This window comes from Panicum hallii, chromosome 4, assembly GCF_002211085.1.
Source record: "Panicum hallii strain FIL2 chromosome 4, PHallii_v3.1, whole genome shotgun sequence".
In the NCBI taxonomy this organism is placed as follows: Eukaryota; Viridiplantae; Streptophyta; class Magnoliopsida; order Poales; family Poaceae; genus Panicum; species Panicum hallii.
In genome coordinates, this window is record NC_038045.1 from 2,712,030 (window position 1) to 2,738,696 (window position 26,667).

The following is a 26,667-nucleotide window of genomic DNA, read 5'->3' on the forward strand; positions in this document are numbered from 1 at the left end:
GACAACAGCCACTGCCAGAAAATAGCGAGTTAGCTTGCCTTCTTTGGTTTCACTTCAGGCCTTGGCCCAAAGAGACCATTGTATAGCTCCTCCTGCTTTTGGTAGAGAGCCTTGCCTTGTTCCGCAACCAACCGAAGCTCCCGAAGGATCTCCGTGTCTCTTGGAGAGTACTTTGCTTTCAGGAAATCCGCCCTGGCTGATTCTTTCTGGACAAGTTCAGATTTAGCTTTTCCTCGCCTGAACAGTGCTTCCACACTATTTTTCGTCCTCTGACAAGACCTGAATAATAAGATTATGAAAAGGACAGCCATCAAATCAGTAATTTCTCAGACAAAGCAGGGTAATTTTGCAGTAGGAACATAGGATTGTTCAATTGATCAATCATCATAAGTTCAGCTTCACGGAGCAGAGCAGTAGCCACGCGAGGGATAGGCGGAGATGTAGTGTGTATCTACTCCAGAAAGCTTGGAACTCGGATTGTTCTTGTTCCCTAGAACACCATTCACTATTTGATCGCGAAGTAGCATAACCTTTTGATTTGCATGTCAACTGGCACAACCACTAAAAGGTTATGATATCTGCTGAAGATGATGGAACTCTGTACGCTTGAGTTTCATGTAATCCCTGTTTTTTTTATTCTAACCCACGCAGTTGAAGTGTTGCCTTATGATCTTGAATCTTTTTCTCCGGCCTGTTGATAGAAAGCATATGATTCCATGGTGCTGAACTGTTTTCATTATTATCTGCAGGCGAAGTCAGGTGGATTATTCAATTCAAGTCGTGAAGTCTGCATAACGATCTCTAGAAAGCTTGTGCAAGAATGCATCAGAACAAGATTCCAAGCCTTCGCTCCAGTGGTATATATAAATGGACGTCATTATCTGAATGTCACCACACAAAATGCGCAACAGAAAGAACACCTCAAGTCCCAGTTTCTGAAGGAACAATCACTGGTAAGCATCCTACTACTTCCAACTTTCCCTGCGTTTGATTTCATCTGCACTCGTTTCTGCAACACATTGATGCTGTTGCAAAACGAATGATCCTCTTGAACATTCTCTGGCTCTACTGCAGGGAGGGGAGACGGATGGAAGGGAACAGAGTTGCAGCTGCTGCTGTGTGGTGCATGGTCGTCATGCTGTCCGTGTCAGGCCAGCAGCGGGTGGCCGGATTCAGGGGGTTCTGTGGGTGCTTCGGCAGCTGCTACCCTGGCTGCAGGGAGGGCAACCCAGCGTGGCTCTGCACAATCAAGTGCGTGGAGTCCTGCACCGTGCCCATCGCCGCGTTCGGTGCCGGCGACTGCTCCAAGATCTGCCTCGCCTCGATCTGCGGCGCGGCCGAGACCGGTGATGGCAAAAGGCGCTTGTTATATTACACAGCAATCTTGCTTTGATCAATTTTGTGTTCGTCTATGAAATTGTTGCGTCTTTGCATTTGGATTTGCCAGGGACAACTGATGGCGGTGCTGCAGCAGCTTGCGTTGATGATTGCACCGTGAACCGGAACTCGTCTACTACTATACATGGCACTCGTCTCCAATACGCAAAGCCACACCTCAGTCACAGTTCTTGGCCCAAGTAAACTGTGTGTGCCGTTCTTTCAAGAAAAGGTGGAAAAAAAACTCGTGTGGCACCCGGAACTAAGACGAGCTGCATTGTAGCCAAAGGAAATTCTGAAGCCATGCATGGATACAGAAATGGAAACTCCAACCTGTCCAACGGAAAGGGTTTCAGGTCGAGGTCGAGGTATCAGAGATCCAATGTGACGAGGAGCAACGACAACCACCTGGTCTCCCTGACACTCATCTCGCTCGTTCTGTTGATCTCCGAATCAGATCGCTCACCGTCCTATCTTTTTCTTGTGTTTTCTCCGGAATTTCTAAATAATTCTCACAGAATTTGAAAGGCCCACCCAGCTCACGATCAAGAAGAAGCCCAAAATTATAACCAGAGAGGGCTGCAGTAATTTTTTGCGCCAATTCGGCCCAAGCCAGACGCTAAAGCATCGGGCCCAGCAGCATGTCGAGCCTCCGCCTTCCTTATCTTGTGATGCAGAGACCGGGCAATGGCAAGAGCGCCGACGCAGCAAAATACTGCAAGCAAACGTGTGTGGTGTTCAGGTTACCTGAACCACTGTAAAAGAGAGAGCTTGCAGAAAAATACATGAGCTTGGAAATGATCACATCTAGCAAAATAGCAAAGCTAATTTCAGAAGATGACAGCTAACGTTCGGGTGATACTACAGCAGCTAACAACGAAATCTACTGCTTTCTGCATGTCGATTTTATGCAGACGTGCAGTAATGAAAAGGTACAGAGGGCAATATACGAGAACCTACAGAGACCCAGAAACGCCCTAGCAGCGAACTTGACCTGGCCTCAGCCCGAGCCTGCCATGTGAGCAGTTACAAAACTCAGATTGTTATGTGCTACAAAACAGAAGCAGCATAAGCAACCGGATGGACATGAGTTCATAAAGATTGTGTTCATTCCACCATTAAAAAAAATATTTATGTTCATTCCGGCAAGGTTGTGAAGGAAAGGTCTAAATTAGCAACTCTGTAATCAAGAAGCGAAGTTAACACCCAGAAAAGTGACGTGTAACGCGGATTTGCAGGATCCCCATACAATTTCTACAGAGCAGTTTGGGACTAAGCCTTAGTGGTTGCAATGTGGGACTAAGCCTGACGAACAGAAGAACGACCACCTTAGCACAACAGTGTTTGTCCATCTGTAGCTTTGCATAGTCAGGAGCAAAGAGTGTACATAACCGCGTACTCTTTCTTTACTGGCTCCGACAAGATCAGCTGAATGTAGCATGGGGATTGAGGAGGACATGTAATCTGCAACAGGTAGTTAAGCAGTGTGTTAAGCTCCGAGAAACATTCACAGCGCAGTAGAAGGCAACAAACAGAACAAACTTCAACTTAAAATAGCTGCAAAGTATGATCAGAAAAAAAGGCAATAAACAGAACAAACTTCAACGTCAAACAGAAGACTCTGCACTATGTAGCATGATATAGCATAGTATGATCAACTTTGTAATCTCGTTGCTCATCTGAGGAATAAGAAACTCAGGCGTGGTCCCTTGTGTGGAAAAATAGCATAGTATGATCAGGAAAAATTTCCTTGGAAATAAGAGCCTGATTGGTTTGTGGCCAAAATCTGTCCTACCAAAACATGGGCTGGCCAAATCATGGGCATGCCAAATTTATTGGCCAAAACATGGGCAAGAATTTTTGGATAGCACTTGGTTGGATGCCAAAACATGCGCAAGAATTTTTGGATAGCACTTGGTTGGGTGCCAAAACATGGGCAAGAATTTTTGGATAGTACTTGCTTGGGTGCTAAAATATAACAGCCAAAATTTTGGCCGCCAACTAATTTTGATGTCAAAATACCTATGCCACCTGCCACTGTCCATGATTCATGCTATCATATAATATTAGAACATGTCATTTACATAACTGTTCGGGCCTACTGATGATATATTTACATATTATACAAATGAGTTCATGAAGTCCAGCCACCTTGATTAGCACAAAATAATATTATGCTGGAGGAGTACATCTTTCTTGACCACCTACAGTAGTTCTACGTCGCACAAGTTACAGAAACATGCTCCTGTCAACCGACAACACTTCCAAAATAGCACAAGCAAGTGCATCGATATGATGTCCACCTACAGCACGTCCAAAATACCAAAAGCTGCAGCATCCATATTCACTCAGAGCTACCATATTCACATGCATACCCACCACTAGCACCATACTAGGCACCTAAGTAATCAGTTACCCAGGATCCAAATGACTGATCAGATGCAGCATTCAAGTAGTTGCGCAAGTACATCTGCTCCGGCTTGGAAAGAAAGGTTGCAATATCAACCTTATCCCGTGGTGGGAAAGGTATATCCTCAATACGCTTCCAAAGATTAGCATAAGGATCAGCAGGTGCAGGGGCAGTGGATGCAACAGAATTGGCCAGCATGACAATACTTGATGCAATTTTATCATTCTCTAGTGCGTTGGCACGTTTTTCTTTGTGCTTTCGAAGCTTCTTCATAGGCGATTTCATGTTTTTGTGCTTGAGACTAGAACTGAAGGCTAGATCAGGTGAATTGCTACGAGCAATAGTGTCAGAATTATTCTCACCATGCTCAACAGTAAATGAATCATCAGTCTCTGTTTCAGATCTATCATCTTCTGCATCTGAAGTGTATTGGTCAATAGCTAAGGATCCATTAGCTTGGCCAGATTCTCCAAATAGCTCTTCCATGAGCTGGAAGAATTTGATAGGTCGAGTAAGATAGTTGTATTTCAAAGTCTGCAATAAATATTAACCAGTGAGTCCAAAACATGAACTCAGAAACTAAGTACACACTATTGCAAAAGCTAGTGACTTTGTACATGGCATAGTGAATTTTCGTCAACATAAATGTATGCAACAGATAAACTTACCCCAAGCTTGGAAGGTGGTTTCTCTGAATATGGTAGATTGAACTTGCGAGACGCTGCATCAAAACCATTGCCACTCTTGGCCAAAGCTTGGCTTATCCAGTTCCACTTCTCCTTTAATGCCCTGAACTGACGATAAGCTTGATGTCTGGTAGCTCCTATTCCAAATCTGGCATTCAAAGCTTCTACACACAGATGATGGTGGTGTTGCTTCCACCTAAAGGTAGCAGGTTTGTCCTTTTGGTAGTCAACATACCACTGAAGCATAAACTCAGTGCTGTCATCAGTCCATGTTTTGTACTTCTCACGATATACAACATCAGCACTTCCAACTTTGTTTTTCTTAACCATGCTATAAATGAAAGTTCACAATAAGTTTCAAACCATATTAAGTATATAACAAACGATGTTGTGGTTGAACAGAAGAAAGTTACACCACTAAGCAAACATATTATTAAATTGCAAAGCACAAGTTCAGTGCTATTGTATGCAGACCAAATGGCTACACAGCCACCAAAGTACACAAACAGAAACGATATTAACTGTCCAAACTAACCCAAAAGATGGCAGCTGCAGCTAATACACACTAATTTTCAACGGTAACATTATTGTTAAGTCTATCATTCCACATCTGCTGGGCAATTGAATCACGCTTGGTAGCCCACTCACGTACATCAGCCTCTCGATCGGTGACACGATTTCTACTCCTAGGTAGATGGCCATACCAAGTTGGCTCATCATATATGAACTCATCAGCTCCATCATCCAGTATCCAATTATGAAGGGCACAACAGGCAATGACCACCTTTGGCTGTGACTTCAGGGGTATGAATGGCTTATTACTAAGAATTTTGAAGCGATTCTTGAGAGCGCCAAATGCCCGCTCAACTGTTGTCCTAAGTTGGGAATGGCGATGATTGAAAAGCTCTTTTGGACATTTTGGGTCATGGGCTCCGTGAAACTCTTTTAGGTGATAGCGAACACCGCGATAGGGTGGCACTATGCCTGGCCTAGTGGCATATCCAGCATCAGCCAAATAGAATTTCCCTACAACCAAAGTTAAAATAGCGTATATTGTTAGTTTACGATGTTGATACCATGTACCATTTTTCAAAATTCATTAATACCTTCTGGGATTTTGAGCCCATTTGGACGAGTCAGGGCATCATGCAAATGAGAATCATGAGCAGACCCCTCCCACCCAGCTAGGACAAAAGTGAAATGCAGATCAAAGTCGACAACCGCTAAGACATTTTGTGTGGGGTACGACTTGCGCCCCCTAAACCTATCCACAAATTTAGCAGGTGCACATGCCCTGATGTGAGTGCCATCAAGTGCCCCTATACATCCCTATGTACAATGACAAAAACTTATGTCAAGCATTTTTGCATATAAGTTGTTAAAGAAATATGTCCATGCACTTCTGAGAGTTACCTCAAAATATGGATAAAATCCGTTTGGGCTGTTGGTGATCTTAGGATGTGTGGAAGTTGATCTAATATAAATTAGTTCAGGAGCCAACTTCACAAGGGCACGTAAGACGACGTTAAAATATCTACTAACTGTCCATCCAGATCTCCACTGTGCAATGGCTACAGAGGAGTGTGTGTGACATTGCCCAACAATCTTCAAAAACATAGCCACTTGCTCCTCCACTGAAACATGAAATGTATCAAGTAATAGCCCCCTGTCCCTAAGCCCAGAACAAAGCTTGTAGAACACAGACCGGGCAATCCTCAGCTCGCGCATACATATTCCGTCGGAGGTGTCAACCAACCTAATTAGTTCACTACTACGCCAGATATCCCTCTGCATAAGAGGAGCATACTTTACACGTTTGGCTCTAGTCCTCTTGTCATTTTGGTTCCTCCACCAGAAGACCAACAGTAGAACAAGAACAGCTAGGGCCTTTTGCCTCCACATACAGTAATAAAGGAATTCATGCTGATTATTGTCCATCTATGTACATGCCTATATCCAACATCCACAAGCAAAAAGAAAAAAAAAGAGAGGCTGCAAATCATATATCACCAGCCAAGTAAAACATTGTTGAAATAATAAATGACACAGGAAGAACAAGTGCATAGCATAGATCAACAGCCAATAAATTGATTCTCTTTGGTAAACACATTAACTGAAATATTGTCCATCAAGCGTGAATAAATTTACGGTAATGATAATAAAAAATATACTAAGATATCTACTTGTCTGCTAATACTTTCACATTATGATAATTTTGTTAGGACTTCACAAAATACTTATTTAAATTATATGAGAAGCTGAGGATTTCTTTGCAAGGTCTGCACAGAATATGAACAGGATACTATGGCTTTGGGTGGCCAGTGTCTTACCTATGATACTATGGCAAGTGCTCAGGCTTTAGACAAGTAAATCAGAACCAAAAAGCTAGCTGTAATTGGTAAATAGCACTGGATAAAGGTCTCAAGAAATGCTATCAATGGAGAGGTGCAGACAACCTGAAGGAAGTGGACGGACAAACACCTGATGGAAAATATTTGGACAGTTTGAAGTGGTTAGCCATCGGAAGTCTGAAATCTAACACAAGAAATTTTATGGATTATGCAGTTGGTAATTCGTGGAGCTACATCTGAAACCAGTAGGACTAGGAAATAATTTACAGTCCAAACTGCAGGCCATCATGCTGCCCAGGTGGCTACGCAACAAAATCCTCTATCCAGCAATCCCTCACGCTCCCTAACAATCCATACTGATGAAAAAAGCAAATAATGTCCTTTTGTTTCGATCTGAAGTTTGAACAGAGAAAGGATTTCGTAGAAATGTACCTTAATCTTTGGACCAACAGATCTTGTAGCTGTCGATTCAGTTCACGAATGTTTTCGTCAGCACTTTGGTGCAGTGGATCTGTAAACAGAAGATAATTTAGAAAGTTAAATCTAGAAAATTGATGGTTGTAGTGGAGGAACACATGCTAGTTGGAATAGATGGATTGATTGGAGAGGAGAGTGCACCAGATCAACGGAGATACCCCAGGTCCTCAAATGATGAAAAGATTTTATTTCCTATCCCATCTGTACTTGAGGTAGGGCCCTTTGATCTGCGATGGGAATGAGTGGTGGAAGTCCGGTGCTTTGTTGTTGACTCGAGGAGAAGAGATGGTGGGGGGCTCCGGGGCTAGTTGCGCTGCGAGAGGGGAGGAGGCTGGCTGCTCTGCGACCTGCGAGAGGAGGAGGCTGCGCTGCAATAGTTAAGGGAGGGAAGAGGGAGCCTGGCCACGTCAGCCAAAACGTCGGCAACGTGAACACTACCGTCCTGCCCAGAAAGTTCGGCGCGCCTACGTTTTGGTTTTGAACCAAACGAGCGCCAATTTTTGGGTCCGTCCTAACTTTGGCAGGGCAGGTTTTGGCTCTAAACCAATCAGGCCCTAAAGCCTTCATTTACTAATTGTTCTCTATTGGAGAAATTGGAAATTAAACTGAAGTCCTTGAATGTATATATGTTTGCTGAAAATGAACATGTAGAATGTCATGGCTGTGAGAAGCAATTTACCTCAGTTCAGTAATCTTGCTGCCGCCCTGTGGTGTGGTCGGCAGGGGGGGGGGGGGGGGGGGGGCAAAACAATTTTCAACCAGGGATAAAGAAGGGGAAGAAGAAGACAAAGAGAGGAGGAGGAGGAAGAGGAAAATGAGCCCCCCCCCCCCCCCCCAAATTTTGCATCCTAGATCTGCCACTGGTGGTTGGTGGTTCAGTGAGGAATGAGTGCCCCCTCCCTGCTCCTTAATTATGAGATAGCTAACATTTTGAGTAACCAAGAGCAGCTTTCCTTTTGAGGTCTGGGTCATCCATTGTTGACCAAGCATGCACGAACAATGCAGGGCTACATAGGAATTGAAGACTCTTGTGGTTATAGCTGTACCTGTTCAAACAAACTGCAAGATAAAGAAGATGCAATTATGATTATCTGATAGCGATGCATAGTAGTGCAGCAGGGGGAGAGGGGGGAAAAAATGAGAGCAGGGGAAATTAATTAAAATGAAAAGTTAACATCTCTACTAGAAGCTACTACTCTCAGCTTCCTGATATTGCATTGGTTTTGGAAAAATTCAGATGAACCGAGACCTCATGTGGAGACAGTTCAGTCGTAGAGAAATGAATAATATCTATGCGATCTCTATTAGAGTAACACCTATTCCATGTTCATACACAATGTTTACCTGACTTCTTTTGTGCCATGTAATTGTCAAGTTCATCGCAGCTTGTTTCATTAGTCATGCATATAACTCCATTAGATTATCTTCTTTCCCCATTTATTAAGGTTTTAAAGTTTAAACCAGCTTTTCTCCCAATCTAATCAGTCACTTGATAGTCAGCTTTTCGGTATTGCTCTATCTCTAGTTACTTGAAGAACAGTAAAAGAGAGATAATTACTGATGCCATATGAGAACAGATAGTTCTGGTACACCGCAGTTTGTAACTGTACATTTGATGCATGATAACATTGAACCATTAACACAGAGTAATACAGAAACAGGAAATTGCATCTATTGATTTGCATACCTTGCTTTAGTTGCTCGCTCCTGCTGGCCGCTGCTTGAGGCTTTAAGCTTTTGCCCTGCTAACCAACCACTGCAACTGGTGGCTGGTGATCCGGCGGTGTGGCCTGCAACAAGCGCCAGCCTATCGCTTGGGCGTCCTTCGCGCGGCCTCTGTGACGCTGACCTCGTGAGCCTCGCCCGCGCGCCATGCATTCTGACTTGGGAGGCATCGCAGGCGCCGCTAGAAGAGCAGGAGCTGTGAGGCCGAGAGCTGCGGGGCAACGAGCCGCCCGTAGAAGAGGCAGCCACCACACCGGCCGCTCATCTCCGCAGCACCGTGCAGATCCACCCCACGCCGCTGCTCGCCCCAGCGTCGCCGTCGATCGGGCCGGCCCCAAGTTGTAATCTCCCCGATACTCCAACGGTGTGAACCCAATTCAAGATCTGGAAACGATACAATCAGCAACCTTATCCACATCTAGGACATCAAGCCGATCGAAGAGGCAGAGAAGGGCGGGCGTCGGAAGCGCGGGAGAAGTCGAGGAGACGGGGGAGAGGGCGAGGTGGACGGGTTCGTTACCTTCCCCACGGTGACGATGTAGCGGACGTGCTGGTCCGCAGCGAGCTCCGCCATGGCCGCCTCGCTCCGCTCCCGCTCCTGCCTTGCCTTCGGAGTCTGAACTGAACCCCTCCGCGACGGCTGCCAAATTCCCATCCCATCCAGGGGGCTACATGCAAATAATAGGGTCCTTTTTGCAAATATTCGGATCGCAACTATTAATCGCGATCCGAATTAGGGGGGTACATGTAAATACTGGGGTCCCTTTGCAAGTATTCAGATCACGATTAATCGCGATCCAAACTAGGGGTCTGTATGAAAAATTAATGGATTTTTTTTCAAATACTCGGATCCAAATCAGGGGGCGTTCTGAAAACCTTCCATTAGCGGCAGCGCAGGAATCAGTGGAGCTGAGGAGCTCGCGGATCAGCTCCCCCGGCAGCCCCTCAGCGTCGATCACCTCACTCGCGCAGGACACGGATAGACGACGGCGGCAGCGTGAAGGCCGACGAGAGCACAACGCCAGTCACCCTCGGGGACTGAAGAGGAGAGATCGAGGGGCCCGACGGCTGACGTTGAATTGGTTGGTGTCGTGCACCGCGCGCCGCCGGCGCCGGCGCCACTGTAGCAGGATTGAGTTCACGGAGGTGGGCCACTCTGCCTTGTCGACGATCCTTCCTTATTTATACCCTTCGCCGCCTCCTCCCTATATCAGAGTATCTCGCTGCAAGCCTGCAACGGGCACAGGCATAGACAGCCGACTTTCCATTCCCTGCGTGACGCGCGAATCGGAGCTTGCTTCCCTCCATGATTTCGTTGGATCGCCAGCACATGCCCGAGATCGACGTCGTCGTCTGGGAGAGGGAGGCACCGGGACATCTCGTGTGCTGCGGAGGTCGGCATGATGGTCGCAACGAGTGCCCGCGCGAGGTGAGTGTTCCAGTTCGTGCGCTGGCACATCTCATCAGCCATCATCGATTCTGTATTTAGCGACAAAGACAATATTTTGATGACTTAGGGTCTGTTCGTTTTCCACCCTCTAAACTTTAGACCCATCACATCAAAGAAAATCTTGTTATTTAGAAGTATTAAATAAAATCTGTTTATAAAATTTTTTGCACAGCTGGGTGTTAATTCGCGAGACAAATTTAATGAGCCTAATTAATCCATAATTTGCCACAGTGATGCTACAGTAATCATCCGCTAATCATGGACTAATATACCTCATTAGATTCGTCTCGCGAATTAGCACTGGCGTTCTGCAATTAGTTTTGTAATTAGACTTTATTTAATACTTCTAAATAATAAGATTCTCTTTGATGTGACCTCTCTAACTTTAGGTGCCAGGAAACGAACACACCTTTAGGGAAGCAGTTTTGTACTTGTGTGAGCTTGGTCGTCCTGGTTGAGAACGGGCAACAGCCAAAAAGAAAAAGAAATCCTATCGGTTTCCTGGCACTCATTCCCTCCACCAAATTGTAGCAGTCAGCATTTTTACAGCCACCAAAAGGAGCTGATAGAAAATAAAAACTGATCGCTGGCCTGAAACTTTCTGATCAATTCACACGGTCGCCGACTCGCCGTCCAATCCTGTTTCTTCTGAAACGTAGCTCAAAATTGCCAGCAGCAGCTCAATGTATTCCTGGCTCCCTCACTGTTCTTCTGAAACGAAGCTCATAAGCTTCAGACTTCAGCGTGCGATCGTCGTCGTCAGTTCAGTTCCAGTCTCTCGTCGTCGTCGGCTCAGGAATCAGGATTAATCAATCAGGAAAAGGGTCACCGTTTCTCGTGTTATCATGTTCGTCCCTTCAGTAATTTTCCAAATGCACTGATGATGTTCAGAGCTGAGATTCTGATCGACTGAACACACCACGCGCGGCTCAAGATTAATTACTTCCTCTGAAGCACAAAAAAGGAGTGCAAATCGGCTTAATGAGATTATCTGATCGACAACTAAACTGCTTTCCTGGGAAGGCGTCGCGCAGCTTCTCCCGGCGGCGTGCCCTCAATCGGCAAAGCTCGCTGGCGTGGTTCCTGTCGAGCTGCCATGCGCCCATACCATGGTCCAGCGCCGGACATTCTCAATAAACCCTCTCCAACTTGGGGCAGCTCGACATCCAGGATTCCGCGGGCAGAGAAGGGGAAGACGGCGTGAATCAGCAGAGGAGAAGCACGACAGGGCGGTACGGATCTCCGGCGAATCTCGCGGCGGACGCGGAAGCCATGGGCACAAGAGATCGACGACAGCAGGCGCACGCGGGAACGAATTTTAAAAATCGCATCCCGAGCTGGGAGTTATTTATAAATATTCGGATCGCGATTATTAGATTCAGGGGGGTTTATGCAAACTTCGGATCGCGATTAGTAATCGCTATCCAAATGAGGGGTTTTCTGTAAAGTATGGATCCAAACGAGGGGTTATTTTGCAAAATGCTCCTCCTCTTGACCTCTTCCCCCGCCACCGGCTCGGGCGCTGGTGGGCGACGGCCCGGTGTTGGTAGCGAGCCCGCGGACGATTCCGCCGTTCCTTGCTCCGGATGGAGAACACCTCCAGCTTCTCTCCCACTCAAGACCTTCACGGCTGCCCTGGCTTCGGCGGAGGGCACCAGCGACGGGAGAGGCTGCGCTGGACTGCCGCCGCCAAGGTCACCCACCACCGCGTAGCGCCAGAGCCGAGCGTCGCGACCGGCGTGTGCATCATTCGGACGCTTGGGGCCGTGTGTGCCGCGATCCTCAGGGTTGCTGCTCAGCTCCGTGCGCTATCTCGCGTCCACGGCCTCCTTGTTCCTGTCGTAGCTTGAAGAAGCTACGACATTTGCCAACACTTGTTCCACACATATCTCATTAAAAATTTTAGCAGCAGTTGGATCCCATTGTGCATTTGGTTTCCTGCTCTTTGACGTGTTCTCCATCTATGCAAGTGACTAAATTACAGCTACTCTAATTGTTTAAATTAGCACAAAGTAGATAACAGAAACTAGTTGCGTTGCCTTACCTTGCTGGTGTCGATCTTGAAGAAGTGGCAGCAGGGGCGGGCGGGGCGGTCCTGGCCTACCTTCAAAGAAAGGTATGATAATTCCTGCAACTCAGTACCTGCAAAACTGTATAAGATCATCGTAAATATTTACAACAATAATACAATTTGGGTTAAGACTAAGAGTATATTTTAGAAAGGCTCTTGGAGATGCTCTAAGAGTGACTATTGGTTGTCTTAACTATAATCTATAGCTAGGTAAATTCCTAGGGCTACCACTGAACTCACACCTATCATGATGCGCATGGCTGGACCTCACATTACACATCAGAAGCAAACAGGCTACAACTAGGAATGCAATCTGGTACAACAATATATACACTTCTGTATGCAATATGCAGGAATCTCAAGATCATATCCTATTAGCTTCTAATTTCTATGCTTAATTGAACTAACTACTGCCACAGTGGATCTTTTTTGAGCACACACAACTAGCCATAAGCTAACTACTAGCTATCTAGTAAATCATTTTCTTTGGATCTTTGCACGAGGGATGCGCAGTGCTGGCTTTCTTTTAGGTCGAACTATAATAGCCTAATAGGTGAAGAGAAATGACACTCAAGGATATGAAATATGAGCATGGTGTCCACGCATGCATCATGATTATAAACTATAATCTGCTTCAATACGCAGGGGGTTTAATTAGCATCCTGTAAGCCAATTTGATCCATAAGCATACCATGAACAATTTGGTAGAACAGCAGAAACAAAGATGGTATAGTAACACTTGTGGTGCCTTGCGTCAGTCAATAGAGTACACAGTTGAACATTTGGGTGCAGTAGCAACCGCTAGTGAAATCCAATCACAAAAGCACAGCCTAGTCGCAGTAGCACAGCTAATTCATGATCACACGGGCTTGATTAGCAACCGCACGGAGGAATCCTTCAAATTGCGACAGTAATACCTGACTCGATCTACCTAACCCATCTCGTTTCACCTACGAAAACCAATCAAGAACTTGGATCTGAGGTATTGCAAATTCGCTAGTCGACCCATCCAAATCCTAAGACCCAAGAACCAAGAACCCTAACCCATCTTGCTTTGACCATCAATGTCTAAAATTTCACATACCTTGACAACAGCGGCGGAGGCCGCAGCGGGGCGGCGCGGCCCGGGGCAGGGCGGCGGAGGCCGCGGCGGGGCGGGGCGGCGCGGGCCCGGGGCAGGGCGGCGGAGGCCGCAGCGGGGCGGCGCGGCGCGGCCGCGGGCTGGGCGGGGCGGTGCGGCGCGGCGCGGGCCCCGGGGCGGGGTGGCGGAGGCCGCGGCGGGGCGGGGCGGCGCGGGCCCGGGGCAGGGCGGCGGAGGCCGTAGCGGGGCGGCGCGGCGCGGCCGCGGCCCTGGCCGGCGCGGCGCGGCCGCGGGCGGGGAGGGGCGCGCGGCTTGGTGGAGCAGGGGGCGGGGAGAACCCTAGCTCTCCATGGAGCAGAGAGGGGGGCGCAGGAGGGAGCGGGATGAGAGAGGGGCGCAGCGCCGTGGGGAGTCGGGAGAGGGGCGCTAAGCGGTGGGAAGCGGGGTGCCGTCAGCTTTTCCCAGACGCTGCTTTTACGAAGGCTAGAGTAGCGCTGGTTTCTGAAGCGCGGATAGAAGTGTAGCGTTTGGCTGTGTAAGCGCTTAAAGATGTTGAAACGCTGGTTGAGAAGCTGCGCCAAACACCCCCTTATTCCGTTTCGGCGCTGTTCTAGTAACGTTTGGCACCGATAAACGCAGGTACAGTGTGTTGTGCGGACTGTGGGCTTTGATTTGCAGACACAGCAGAGATTCATTGCTCCAACTCCAAGTGACCAGCTTTTGAAAAAAAAGGAAAAAGGGAAATAACTGCTCTTTTTTTTTTACAAATGTATGGTGTTCTTTTTCCATCAAAAGGGCTCTACTTCGAAGGAATCAAGCAAAATATGGTCAAGTGACGACTTGGATCATGATATTTTTGCTCTGGTAAAGTGGCTAGTACTTGAAGAATTTTGAAGCATCAAGTCTTGAATCATATGGTCAAGTGGCTTAGATATCAATACAAGCAATATTGATCATAAAGGTTTCTAAGTCACTAGCTCAAGTTGGATGTGCTCAAGATGATAAGCAATGTTGAAAGTCCCAAATATGAGAAAGATAAAGTACGGCAAAAGTAAAGACATACAAGCTCAAGTGGTTGTTTGACTATCTCTATTTAATCTTGAGTATAGGTATGCCGTACTGTTAAGAGGGATGCAACATTGGTTGATTGACAACATCCAAAGTGCTCATAGGTTTACCCAAGTGAGAATCCTTGAGAGAAACCTCTGGTTACTAACTGTTAGAAACCTGGTTGACCAAGTTTTGGGTTGGTCCACGAGGTGAAGCTCTCTATCCGGGTGGAGTTTCTACACTGGCTCACACCGGTTTGATCGATCTAGCACTAACGGCTAGTTGAGTTTGAAATCCGATCTGACCGTCCGGTCACACCGGTCTGACCGGTTGGCCTCTAACAGAACAATAGCTAGTTTTAGAAAGTTGGCTATTTATACCCTTTAGCCCTCTTCTTCGTGTGCAGCTGGTTCCTGAGCTTTCCAAAGCTATTTCTTTGACCAGCAAGCTCTCCCCAAGCTCTCTATGTGAGTTGTACTAATTTGGTTACAAACCTTTGAGTTGGGTTGAGAGATTGAGTGTGTGAGAGCACCAGAGAGCATTCCATATCTTGAGCACTCGTGGTTGACGTCAAGGTAACTTGTGAAGCATTTGTTACTCTTGGAGGTGAAAACTCCTAGATGGCTAGGTGTCGCCGACAAGCTCCCAAGCTTGTGGTGAGCAGCGGCAAGTTTGTGAAGGTTGAGATCTTACCTCTGCAAAGGAAAAGATCATATCTAGTGGAAAATAAGGAGCGGTTGAAATAGACGTAGGGTTCACAACAGTGAATCCGAACTTCGCGAAACAAATCCTCATGTCTACTTTGGTTTTTCTCAGGTCTTTATTCTCTAGCACTTACTTATTTTATTCCACGTCAATCTACTTGGTTGTGCTTGTCCTGTGTGCAGTGACATACCGGAAACTTTAGAAAATATCTACAGAAGCACTTCACCAAGTTTGATTTGTGTTAGAGTTTGAGGAGGGAAGTAACTCTGAATTTCGTGTGCTTTCTAGTTTGGACCGATCTGACCAGTCTGTGATGCTGACAGTTGCAACTAGTGTTGTAATTTGCCTATTCACCCCCTCTAGGCGACATCAAGATCCTTTCACAACACTGGGGGAAACACGACGCCCCCAACAGGGAAAGCGGCGCCTATCGCCGTCGCCGTTGCCAAGGCTTTCGCCCATGAACCCCCACTAGCGCAAATGTCGGGCAAAGAAGCCGGACCCCATGCTGACCATCCCCAACAGCGCCGTTGTCCCGACGCCCCACGGAAGCCTCTTCAGAGGGGCATCGACACGCCGGCTGCACGCGCAGCCGCATAGCTATGTCGGCTATCACCCCCTCCGACCAGACAACACATGGGGCCGGACCTGACTCCACCGCTCTCGTTACACCACAGCACGTCGAGGTTGTCGCTGACCATCACTGCCGGCACGGGCACTCACCGCCAACAGCCACGAGGCGCATGCCCCACCACTATAGGCGCCGCCTCCCGTCTCGAGGGCGCCGGCCCCAGTCCTGGCACCCGGCCAACGCGCCGCCCGCGTGCGTCCGCCTCCAGCGGGCCCACAAGTGTCCGTGACGCGCCGCACGCGCGTGTGCCCCTCCTGTGGCCCACGCACACCCGCAGCCCCATGTGCAGCCACACTTGCGCCGCCAACGTGCGCCAGCGCCGGCCTCCGTGTAGATCCGGCCCCGGGGGTGCCGAATCCGATCCCCAGGACGTCGGATGTGCCGCCCCGGGCTGCCGCCGCCTCCTCCATGCCCGATGTCGGCGCGTCCTTGACCGGGTGTGGGAGCACCCTGGACTGACGGAAGGAGGCCCGCCGCCGCCTTCCTACCAGGCACACGGGCTTCCGGTGCCCTGCCCTGGTAGGGGCGAGGTGGAGAGGAGGCCAAGAGAGGGGTGGCGGCGGCGGGGGTTGGGGCGTCGCCCGTGTCGCCCCTCAGAGGAGTCGATGCAGGGGCCCTGTTGAGCTCTTCGGGTGATCCCCTCTTCTGGCTCACATCGCTCGAGTTTTATATGATCCCTTTTTTTATTCTAACCCACCCAGTTAAAGTGTTGCCTTGTGATCTTGAATCTTTTTGTCCGGCCCGTTGATAGAAAGCATATGATTCCATGGTGCTGAATTGTTTTCATTATTATCTGCAGGCAAAGTCAGGTGGATTGTTCCGAGTTCGTCCCTGTTGAAGAGGGTGAACCACTTAACCTGCTACCGAAGCAGTTGCAATGAGTCTCTCTACCCCCCCCCCCCCCCCACGCTAACATTGGTGTCTGGGCAAGTTGTAAATATTTCTGCAATACCCAACAACATGTAAATTTGTTTGAGTGATTATGTCTGTCTCGTGCTTTAATCTACTGGCCACATTCTGTGGTCTCCTTTGTTTGATGAAATTCTATAGAGAAATGGTATCCTTGTCTTCAATATCAGATTTTGCCCCAAGTAAAATTATCTTATTTTCAGTCCTAGTAGCTAGTTATTTTACATCAAGTGCTGTCTGAATTCGGTTCCCATCTCTTGCCCCGTGTCGCCCTCCCAGGCGGCTCGGGGGGCGATTCCGTGCCGCCACCCGTCCTCCACCCTAGACAGCCTCCGGTGGCCGCCATCGCCGCCGCCGGCGACCGGCCAGGCGGTGGTGGCAGCCAGCGACTGAGCCGAAGCCGGCTCAGTTTTCCTCCTCTCTTCCTCCCCTCTCCCTGTTTCCCAGCCTCAAAAACCATGGTTGTGGGTGTTGCTCCGCTGTGCGCCGCCGCCGGCTGCCGGGGGCTGGATTCGGCATCCCCTTCACCGGATTCGGGCTCCCCCAGGCTGGATCTGGTCATGCCCCCCTCTCTCGGCGGGAGTCATCGGGGGAGGTAGGGGGGGCACGGCCCTCCCTCGCCGGGGTTCACGGCCACCGGCCGTTGGTCCGGTGCGTTGCCTCCTAGTTATGATGACGGTGCTGGGGGCGTCCCTGCCAGCGGCGCTTGGCGGCATCGACGATGACGTCGTGCGGTTGCGCGCCGCCCGCCGCTTGACGCCCCTTCTCCGCCGGCTCCGGGGGCCGCCGGTGGCGGTGGCCGGTCCGTCAGCATCCCCTGCTATTCCCCGCGCATATCTCTCCTGGCGGTGGGTTGGCTTCACCGCCGGCCGCGGCCGCGGTCGCTGGTTGCCGAATCCACCCCATGGCGGCTCGGTGCGCGGGGGCTGGTCGATGGTGTGTGTGGTGGTGGCGGGCAGCTTCTCCTCCGGGATGATGCTTCTCGCTGCTTCTGCTTGTATGTCACTTCCATTGTCATGGTAGCTTAGGTCCTCGTCTTCAGGTCGCCTTAGTTGTTCATTTTGATCTCCAGTGGTCGACTTGTTGATTCGAATTTGACGGATGCCCGTCAATAGCGGATGCTTTGCCGCAGTTGCTTGTCCGTATTGACGGATACTTTGCTGTCATGGTTTTCTCTGTTGGTGGATGCTTTGCCACCTTCTTGCTGTTTGGGCAGATGGTTTGCCGCCTTTGATCGCATTGTCTAGTGGATGCTTTGCCACCACTGTTATGGTGATGATGTATCTTTAGCAGGTCCAATTGTTTAGCGTCATCTTAGTGGTTCCGTGAGGCTGAGTGTGTTCTCTCTTCCTCCGTTTTTCTTGCTTGATTGTTTTTGCTAGGTTGCGTGCCACTAGCTTAGTGGTGTTTCATAACTTGGCACTATCTCTCGTAGTTGCGTCACTGCAATTCTCTTCCTCTTGATAAAAAAACGTGCTCAGACAACGTCACCGAAAAAAGTTATTTTACAGCAGAAAACAATTTACAACTTAATGGTTACCACTTTATTTTCTTCATTTTGTTGCATAATTTATTATGAAATCCTGCACACCCAGGGGTAAAATCAATCATGGGAGCCTCCTTATCCTTGAGGTGATTACTTCAAAGACTCGGAACTTGCAGCAGTTGATACGCTTTACAGGCTAGCATCCTGGCACATTCTTCAGATCCATTTTCGAATTATACTTTCTTAATTCACTTTTCATGGTCAACATATAGAATAGGCTTTTTCTGATGCTTTTTACGGTCTGTATGAGTTTTCTTTCTTCGTTTGCTAGGTTTTTCTGTGGCTACGCCTGCTTTGCCCTGCAAGTGGAGTCCATGCTGATCTACCTCTCCAAAAATGCACAAGCCCTATCCATGGATTGCACATATCTTTTAGAGTATATTTACTTCTATATTAGAGCATCCTCAGGCGGTCAGGTTAGCTACAGTTTGAATATGTTTATGTGCTTCCGGGATATTAGTATATTCTTGGCTCCCATTTCTAAGTGTATTGGTAACTATGGACGCGATGGCAGCGTCATGGTGCTGTGCGTCTTCTGCAATGGCAGCGTTCACCGTTCAGACTTCAGAGTGGCATCTTGGACCTGCAAGCAAAGGGGAACAAGGATGAAGGAACCTGCAAGATGGATGGGTCTTTCATTGCCTTCCAGAGATTTGCGCCTGTACTTTCCATGTCCATGAACTACTACTACTCCTCCAAGGCTCAGTTACCCAGAAACGGTTGGAAGGGCACGTATCGCGTATCCAATATGTGTTGGATACGGATACAATGCTGATACGTACTGCCTCCATCCTAAAAAAATTACAACTCTCACTTCCTAAGGAATCATATAATTTAAAGTTTGACCAAATTTATATAAAATAGTATTAATATTTATATTACAAAATAAGTATTATTAGATTACTCGTATAATGTATTTTTTATACTAAATCTATTTGGAGATATAAATGTTAGTAGTTTTTTTATAAATTTGATCAAATTTGAAATTTTTTGTATTCTCGGAAAACGGGAATAGCATTTTTTTTCGACTGAGGGAGTATCCGCGGGAAAAAATAAAATCGCTGAATAACTCAATACGTGGGCCGGACACTATCTGAATGTTTTTAGGACACGGCCCAGCCCACGAAGCACTTCAGCTTGCTATCCTGGCCCCCACGCACGCACAGCACCCTCGCACTCGGAAGGACGCACGCAGGCGCCGCCCGCCCGCCCGAGCGCCGCCTCCCGCCGGCAGCAATCTCCGGTGAGTTTTCCGTTCTATTCGTCCTCTGGGCTCTGGATTGATTTCTTCCTTCCATTTTTCTCCTCCCTGATTTCTTCCTTCCATTTTCTAATAGTGCTATAGCGCAAGTCCAAGGTTGACAAACATCGTAAAGAGTCGCAACTATATGTTATCCCAGCCGCGTCTAACACGAAGATCAAACGATTTGCAGTGTGATCTTGGTTGCGGAACGTGGGGCATCTTCTTCAACACCGGCCATTGCAGCTGAAACCCGTAGCGGCCCACCCCCCTCTCAGCTCCCCGGTGCCGGCCGTCCTCGCCGCCTGCCGGCCCCCACCAACCCGCGCCCACCGCCGCTGTCAACCAACTCCCGTTCCTGACCCTCACCCACCCCACTCCACGCCGCAGCGCGCCCTGCACTTGCCAGCCCCCGCCGGCGCATGCGGCGTCGTCCTTCCCTCTCATGCCCGGGCCACTTGCCTCCCCACGCCGACATGTCCCGCCGCGCGAGCGCCGCCCGCGACCGGTGCTTGGAGCTGGAGCGCGCCATCGCTGGCCGCGTCCGCTCGGGAAGCCTCGGCCTCGACGACGCCGTCAAGATGTTCGACGAATTGCTCCCCCACGCCAGGCCGGCCTCGGTTCGCGCCTTCAACCAGCTCCTCACCGCCGTCTCTCGCGCCCAGGGCAGGGGCTCCTCCTCCTCTGAGCTCGTCCCCTCCCTCTTCAACCGGATGGCCCGTGCTTGCTCCGACAAGGTAGCTCCCGACCTGCACACCTACAGCATCCTCATCGACCGCTTCTGCCGCATCGGACGCCTGGAGCTTGGTTTCGCTGCCTTTGGCCTCATCCTTAAGACAGGCTGGAGGGTGAATGGCATAGTCATCAATCCACTGCTCAAAGGTGTCTGTGACAGAAAGTGCGTGTCTGAGGCCATGGACATATTGCTCCGACGAATGCCTGAGTTTGGCTGCACGCCAGATGTAGTTTCATACAGCACAGTTCTAAAGGGTTTATGCAACGAAAAGAGAGCTGAGGAGGCACTTGAGCTGCTCCACATGATGGCCGATGATGGAGGTGGTAGCTGCCCACCAAATGTCGTGGCGTACACCACCGTCATCAATGGCTTGTTTAGAGACGGTCAGGTGGACAAAGCTTACAACCTATTTCGTGAAATGGATGACCGGGGGATTTCGCCGACTGTTGTGACCTACACCACAGTCATCAATGGCTTGTTTAGAGATGGTCAGGTGGACAAAGCTTACAACCTATTTCGTGAAATGGATGACCGGGGGATTTCGCCGACTGTTGTGACCTACACCACAGTCATTGATGGCCTGAGCAAAGCTCAAGCAGTTGACAGGGCCGAGGGCGTCCTTCAGCAGATGATTCATAAAGGTGTCAAGCCAGACAATCAGACATATACTTGTCTGATCCATGGATATTGCTCTTCAGGACAGGGGAAAGAGGTGGTTCGAATGCTCAAAGAAATGTCCGCGCATGGTCATAAGCCAGATACTGTCACTTGTACTTTGCTGCTGGATCACCTTTGCAAGAGTGGAAGATGCACAGAGGCTAGAAAGATTTTTGATTCTATGATTGAAAAGGGCACAAAACCTGATGTAACTACATATGGCGTTCTGCTTCATGGTTATGCTACCAAAGGAGCTCTTTCTGATATGCGTGGCCTCTTGGATTTGATGGTAGAAAATGGTGTTTCACCTAACCATCATACCTTTAACATAGTTCTCTGTGCGTATGCTAAAGGTGGTATGATAGATGAGGCAATGCATATATTTGACCAAATGAGGCAGCAAGGGTTGAGTCCTGATGTAGTCAACTATGGAGCATTAATAGATGCACTTTGCAAGTTGGGAAGAGTGGATGAGGCAATGCTTAAATTCAATCAGATGATCCATGAAGGGGTGACTCCTGGTATCGTTGTTTTTAGCTCACTAGTTTATGGACTGTGCACTGTTGACAACTGGGAGAAGGCCGAGGAATTATTTTCTGAAATGCTGAATCAAGGGATCCATCCCAATGCCACGTTCTTCACCACAATAATGCGTAACCTTTGCAATGGAGGACGAGTCATGGAAGCTCAGAGTCTCCTTGACTTGATGGTACATGTAGGTGTGAGACCTAATGTTATCTCATATAATACATTAATAGATGGCTACTGCTTAGCTGGTAGGATGAAGGAAGCTATGAAGTTACTTGATGCTATGGTCCGAGTTGGCTTGAAACCAGATACTGTTTCTTTTAATACTTTGCTTCATGGCTATTGTAGAGCTGGCAGGATAGAGGAAGCTGTGAAGTTACTTGATGCTATGGTCCGAGTTGGCTTGAAACCAGATACCGTTTCTTTTAGTACTTTGCTTCATGGCTATTGTAGAGCTGGCAGGATAGATGATGCAGTTAGACTATTCAGAGAAATGTTGAGCAATGAAGTTAAGCCTGGAATTTTCACTTATAACATTGTACTTCATGGTTTGTTTCAGTCTGGGAAGTTTTCTGAAGCAAAAGAACTCTATCTCAATATGATCAAAAGTGGAATGCAGCTGAACATTTACACGTACAAAACAATTCTGAATGGTCTTTGCAAAAATAAATGTGTTGATGAGGCATTTAAAATATTTCAGAGTCTATGTTCTAAGGATTTTCAACTTGACATCATTACCTTCAATATTATGATCGATGCTTTGCTCAAAAGTGGCAGAAAGGAAGATGCTATGGATATGTTCACTGCTATCTCTGCCCATGGTTTAGGTCCAGATGTTGTGACCTATCGCTTAATGATAGAAAATCTCATAAAAGAAGGGTTGCTAGAAGAGTCTGACAATCTGTTTTCAGCAATGGAAAAGAGTGGATGCACTCCAGACTCATGTATGCTAAATGCTCTAGTTAGGAGGCTGTTGCGTAGAGGTGAGATAATGAGGGTTGGGGCTTACCTCTCCAAAATTGATGAGATGAACTTCTCACTTGAGGCAGCCACTACTTCCTTGCTAATATCAGTTTTGTCGAGGGAGGAATATCAGCACCATGCAAAGTCCCTGCCTGAAAAGTATCATTTTCTTAAGGAGATCAATAAATGAGGATTTTTTTTCAGAGGAATTGGATTCTCAACTGTGTTGAGACATCTTTATGTGGCGCGTAAATTTGTTGGAGTGATTATGTCTGTCTATTGCAGTGATTATTTCTGTCTCATGCTCTAATTTACTTACCATATTCTACGGTCTCCTTTGTTTAGAGAAATGTTATCATGATAGTGCTCTTCGGTATGAAGTTTATCACCAAGGAAAAATTATCTTATTTTCAGTTGCACTTATCTTTATAACAGGGATCAATTTACATGTTAATGGTTCAAGAAAGTTTGGATGCTTTTTGTTGCATAATTTTCAGGTTGGTCATGCTAGTCATGGAATCTCAAGCACCTATTCTGAACAATTTTCAGGTAAACTACCTTACTCATTCTTACTGAACATCTGAACCAGATAACGAATCAAGGAAAACAGCCACTGCCAGAAAATAGCGAGTTAGCTTGCCTTCTTTGGTTTCACTTCAGGCCTTGGCCCAAAGAGACCATTGTATAGCTCCTCCTGCTTTTGGTAGAGAGCCTTGCCTTGTTCCGCAACCAACCGAAGCTCCCGAAGGATCTCCGTGTCTCTTGGAGAGTAGTTTGCTTTCAGGAAATCCGCCCTGGCTGATTCTGTCTGGACAAGTTCAGATTTAGCTTTTCCTCACCTGAACAGTGCTTCCACACTATTTTTCGTCCTCTGACAAGACCTGAATAATAAGATTATGAAAAGGACAGCCATCAAATCAGTAATTTCTCAGACAAAGCAGGGTAATTTTGCAGTAGGAACATAGGATTATTCAATTGATCAATCATCATAAGTTCAGCTTCACGGAGCAGAGCAGTAGCCACGCGAGGGATAGGCGGAGATGTAGTGTGTATCTACTCCAGAAAGCTTGGAACTCGGATTGTTCTTGTTCCCTAGAACACCATTCACTATTTGATCGCGAAGTAGCATAACCTTTTGATTTGCATGTCAACTGGCACAACCACTAAAACGTTATGATATCTGCTGAAGATGATGGAACTCTGTACGCTTGAGTTTCATGTAATCCCTGTTTTTTTTTATTCTAACCCACGCAGTTGAAGTGTTGCCTTATGATCTTGAATCTTTTTCTCCGGCCTGTTGATAGAAAGCATATGATTCCATGGTGCTGAACTGTTTTCATTATTATCTGCAGGCGAAGTCAGGTGGATTGTTCCGTGTCCGTCCCTGTTGAAGCGGGTAAACCACTTAACCTGCTGCCAAAGCAGTTGCAACCAGTCTCTCTCTCCCCTACGCTAACATTGGTGTCTGGGCAAGTTGTAAATATTTCTGCAATACACAACCAATGTGAGACCATGCCGCCAGCCATGGCAGGTTTGTTCATCAATACCGCGGCTTCATCTTGTCCTCGATGGCTCGATCTAATGAAATAGGAAACAGCATGTCCGTGAAGATCCTGATCCATGTCCACATAAATCTCTATGATCTGTAATAAAAAATAATCTCTGTGGTCTCACCATTTGTGCTACCTGTTTCTGACGGGTCTGCTTTGATCGAGTGCTGTCAACTGCTATGCTGCTGCAATTTATTTCTTCTAACATTTGCCTCAAATTACGCAGGTTCACCGGTCTTTGTACCCTATTACCACGGGTAAGTATCGATTACGTTACCCCCCACAATCATATTCTGATACAATTCAAATTTATATCATCTTTGGCAAATCTGCATATTGTCCTGAGTTCTGATGTATCACAGCAGGGTTCTGGTTTTCCGAACATAGTGAAATTCTGTGTTCGCTTTCTCCAAATTGCTGCAGTATACTAATTGATATTTCTTTTGTTGCACATGCTGAAGCTGTCCTGAATCCTGATTCCTGAAGCTGCCATATTTTTCCTAATTCTCCATTTTCAGACTAAATCCACAACTGAACATCTGAAATGATTCAGATCAGAGTGTTGCAGCGCCAACAGCTGTCCTACCCGTGCTACTTACTTGGGTTCAGATACTTAACCAACCAATGTGCATGTGTGCATTTCCAACACAATGCATTCTTTGTGATAATGTGTCGAACCACTATCATTTCGCAAGCTTTTCCTGTATTGTCGGAATCCTTTTCATAGGGAAGGTTTCCTGCTTGGTCATGAATTCATGACCCTAACTCTATGCATGACTATGTTGTCCATACCAACTTTGAGACATCTGACTTCTGACATGTTCGCTTGTGTCACGAATCACGACGTTCTTTCCTGAACACAGTGAGATCAAATGTATGCTGCCATACAAGCACAAAAAAATATTTTGCCCAACAAGCTGAAATTGGCCTGAATCTGGCATACTTGCGTGGTACTCCTCCATTTCTCTTTCAGTCTGCATAACGATCTCTAGAAAGCTTGTGCAAGAATGCATCAGAACAAGATTCCAAGCCTTCGCTCCAGTGGTATATATAAATGGACGTCATTATCTGAATGTCACCACACAATATGCGCAACAGAAAGAACACCTCAAGTCCCAGTTTCTGAAGGAACAATCACTGGTAAGCATCCTACTACTTCCAACTTTCCCTGCGTTTGATTTCATCTGCACTCGTTTCTGCAACACATTGATGCTGTTGCAAAACGAATGATCCTCTTGAACATTCTCTGGCTCTACTGCAGGGAGGAGACGGATGGAAGGGAAGAGAGTTGCAGCTGCTGCTGTGTGGTGCATGCTCGTCATGCTGTCCGTGTCAGGCCAGCAGCGGGTGGCCGGATTCAGGGGGTTCTGTGGGTGCTTCGGCAGCTGCTACCCTGGCTGCAGGGAGGGCAACCCAGCGTGGCTCTGCACAATCAAGTGCGTGGAGTCCTGCACCGTGCCCATCGCCGCGTTCGGTGCCGGCGACTGCTCCAAGATCTGCCTCGCCTCGATCTGCGGCGCGGCCGAGACCGGTGACGGCAAAAGGCGCTTGTTATATTACACAGCAATCTTGCTTTGATCAATTTTGTGTTCGTCTATGAAATTGTTGCGTCTTTGCATTTGGATTTGCCAGGGACAACTGATGGCGGTGCTGCAGCAGCTTGCGTTGATGATTGCACCGTGAACCGGAACTCGTCTACTACTATACATGGCACTCGTCTCCAATACGCAAAGCCACACCTCAGTCACAGTTCTTGGCCCAAGTAAACTGTGTGTGTCGTTCTTTCAAGAAAAGGGGGAAAAAAAACTCGTGTGGCACCCGGAACTAAGACGAGCTGCATTGTATCCAAAGGAAATTCTGAAGCCATGCATGGATACAGAAATGAAAACTCCAACCTGTCCAACGGAAAGGGTTTCAGGTCGAGGTCGAGGTATCAGGGATCCAATGTGACGAGGAGCAACGACAACCACCTGGTCTCCCTGACACTCATCTCGCTCGTTCTGTTGATCTCCGAATCAGATCGCTCGCCGTCCTATCTTTTTCTTGTGTTTTCTCCGGAATTTCTAAATAATTCTCACAGAATTTCTACTGCTTTCTGCATGTCGATTTTATGCAGACGTGCAGTAATGAAAAGGTACAGAGGGCAATATACGAGAACCTACAGAGATCCAGAAACGCCCTAGCAGCGAGCCTGCCATGTGAGCAGTTAACAAAACTCAGATTGTTATGTGCTACAAAACAGAAGCAGCATAAGCAACAGGATGGACATGAGTTCATAAAGATTGTGTTCATTCCACCATTAAAAAAAAGATTTATGTTCATTCCGGCAAGGTTGTGAAGGAAAGGTCTAAATTAGCAACTCTGTAATCAAGAAGCGAAGTTAACACCCAGAAAAGTGACGTGTAACGCGGATTTGCAGGATCCCCATACAATTTCTACAGAGCAGTTTGGGACTAAGCCTTAGTGGTTGCAATGTGGGACTAAGCCTGACGAACAGAAGAACGACCACCTTAGCACAACAGTG

At 47.6% G+C, this 26,667-nt stretch overlaps 4 protein-coding genes across 21 annotated transcripts; 3 read left to right on the forward strand and 1 right to left on the reverse strand.

Moving 5' to 3' along the window:
• On the forward strand, positions 1-26,236 carry LOC112888957. 2 transcript variants are annotated; one of them, XM_025955397.1, is made up of 4 exons: positions 1-759; positions 23,956-25,283; positions 25,405-25,674; positions 25,776-26,236. In XM_025955397.1, the coding sequence occupies exons 2-4, from the start codon at positions 25,151-25,153 to the stop codon at positions 25,907-25,909; spliced, it is 537 nt and encodes a 178-aa protein (XP_025811182.1). In that variant the 5' UTR covers positions 1-759; positions 23,956-25,150; the 3' UTR covers positions 25,910-26,236. The 2 variants fall into 2 exon arrangements, with proteins under 2 accessions (XP_025811182.1, XP_025811183.1); XM_025955398.1 differs by lacking the exon at positions 1-759 and having other exon boundaries at positions 24,033-25,283; positions 25,405-25,687; positions 25,776-25,911.
• LOC112888958 lies at positions 768-2,188 on the forward strand. The gene is made up of 3 exons (XM_025955399.1): positions 768-953; positions 1,075-1,346; positions 1,448-2,188. Exons 2-3 carry the CDS (start codon positions 1,088-1,090, stop codon positions 1,579-1,581), a joined length of 393 nt encoding a protein of 130 aa, XP_025811184.1. The 5' UTR covers positions 768-953; positions 1,075-1,087; the 3' UTR covers positions 1,582-2,188.
• LOC112888953 lies at positions 3,416-9,698 on the reverse strand. 16 transcript variants are annotated; one of them, XM_025955370.1, is made up of 9 exons: positions 9,547-9,697; positions 8,989-9,410; positions 8,348-8,360; positions 7,443-7,664; positions 7,257-7,335; positions 7,092-7,180; positions 6,930-7,008; positions 4,456-4,804; positions 3,416-4,321 (listed from the first exon to the last, which is right to left on the reverse strand). In XM_025955370.1, the coding sequence occupies exons 6-9, from the start codon at positions 7,111-7,113 to the stop codon at positions 3,770-3,772; spliced, it is 1,002 nt and encodes a 333-aa protein (XP_025811155.1). In that variant the 5' UTR covers positions 7,114-7,180; positions 7,257-7,335; positions 7,443-7,664; positions 8,348-8,360; positions 8,989-9,410; positions 9,547-9,697; the 3' UTR covers positions 3,416-3,769. The 16 variants fall into 15 exon arrangements, 15 of the variants coding, with proteins under 15 accessions (XP_025811155.1, XP_025811153.1, XP_025811150.1 ...); XM_025955368.1 differs by having other exon boundaries at positions 3,416-4,276; positions 6,008-7,008; positions 7,092-7,335; positions 9,547-9,698; XM_025955365.1 differs by lacking the exons at positions 6,930-7,008; positions 7,092-7,180 and adding an exon at positions 6,008-6,423.
• On the forward strand, positions 19,626-23,047 carry LOC112888950 (protein Rf1, mitochondrial-like). Of its 2 annotated transcripts, none has more exons than XM_025955360.1 (2): positions 19,626-19,712; positions 19,903-23,047. In XM_025955360.1, exon 2 carries the CDS (start codon positions 20,132-20,134, stop codon positions 22,781-22,783), a length of 2,652 nt encoding a protein of 883 aa, XP_025811145.1. In that variant the 5' UTR covers positions 19,626-19,712; positions 19,903-20,131; the 3' UTR covers positions 22,784-23,047. The 2 variants fall into 2 exon arrangements, with proteins under 2 accessions (XP_025811145.1, XP_025811146.1); XM_025955361.1 differs by having other exon boundaries at positions 19,678-19,712; positions 19,807-23,047.
• Positions 26,237-26,667: the final 431 nt, after the last annotated feature.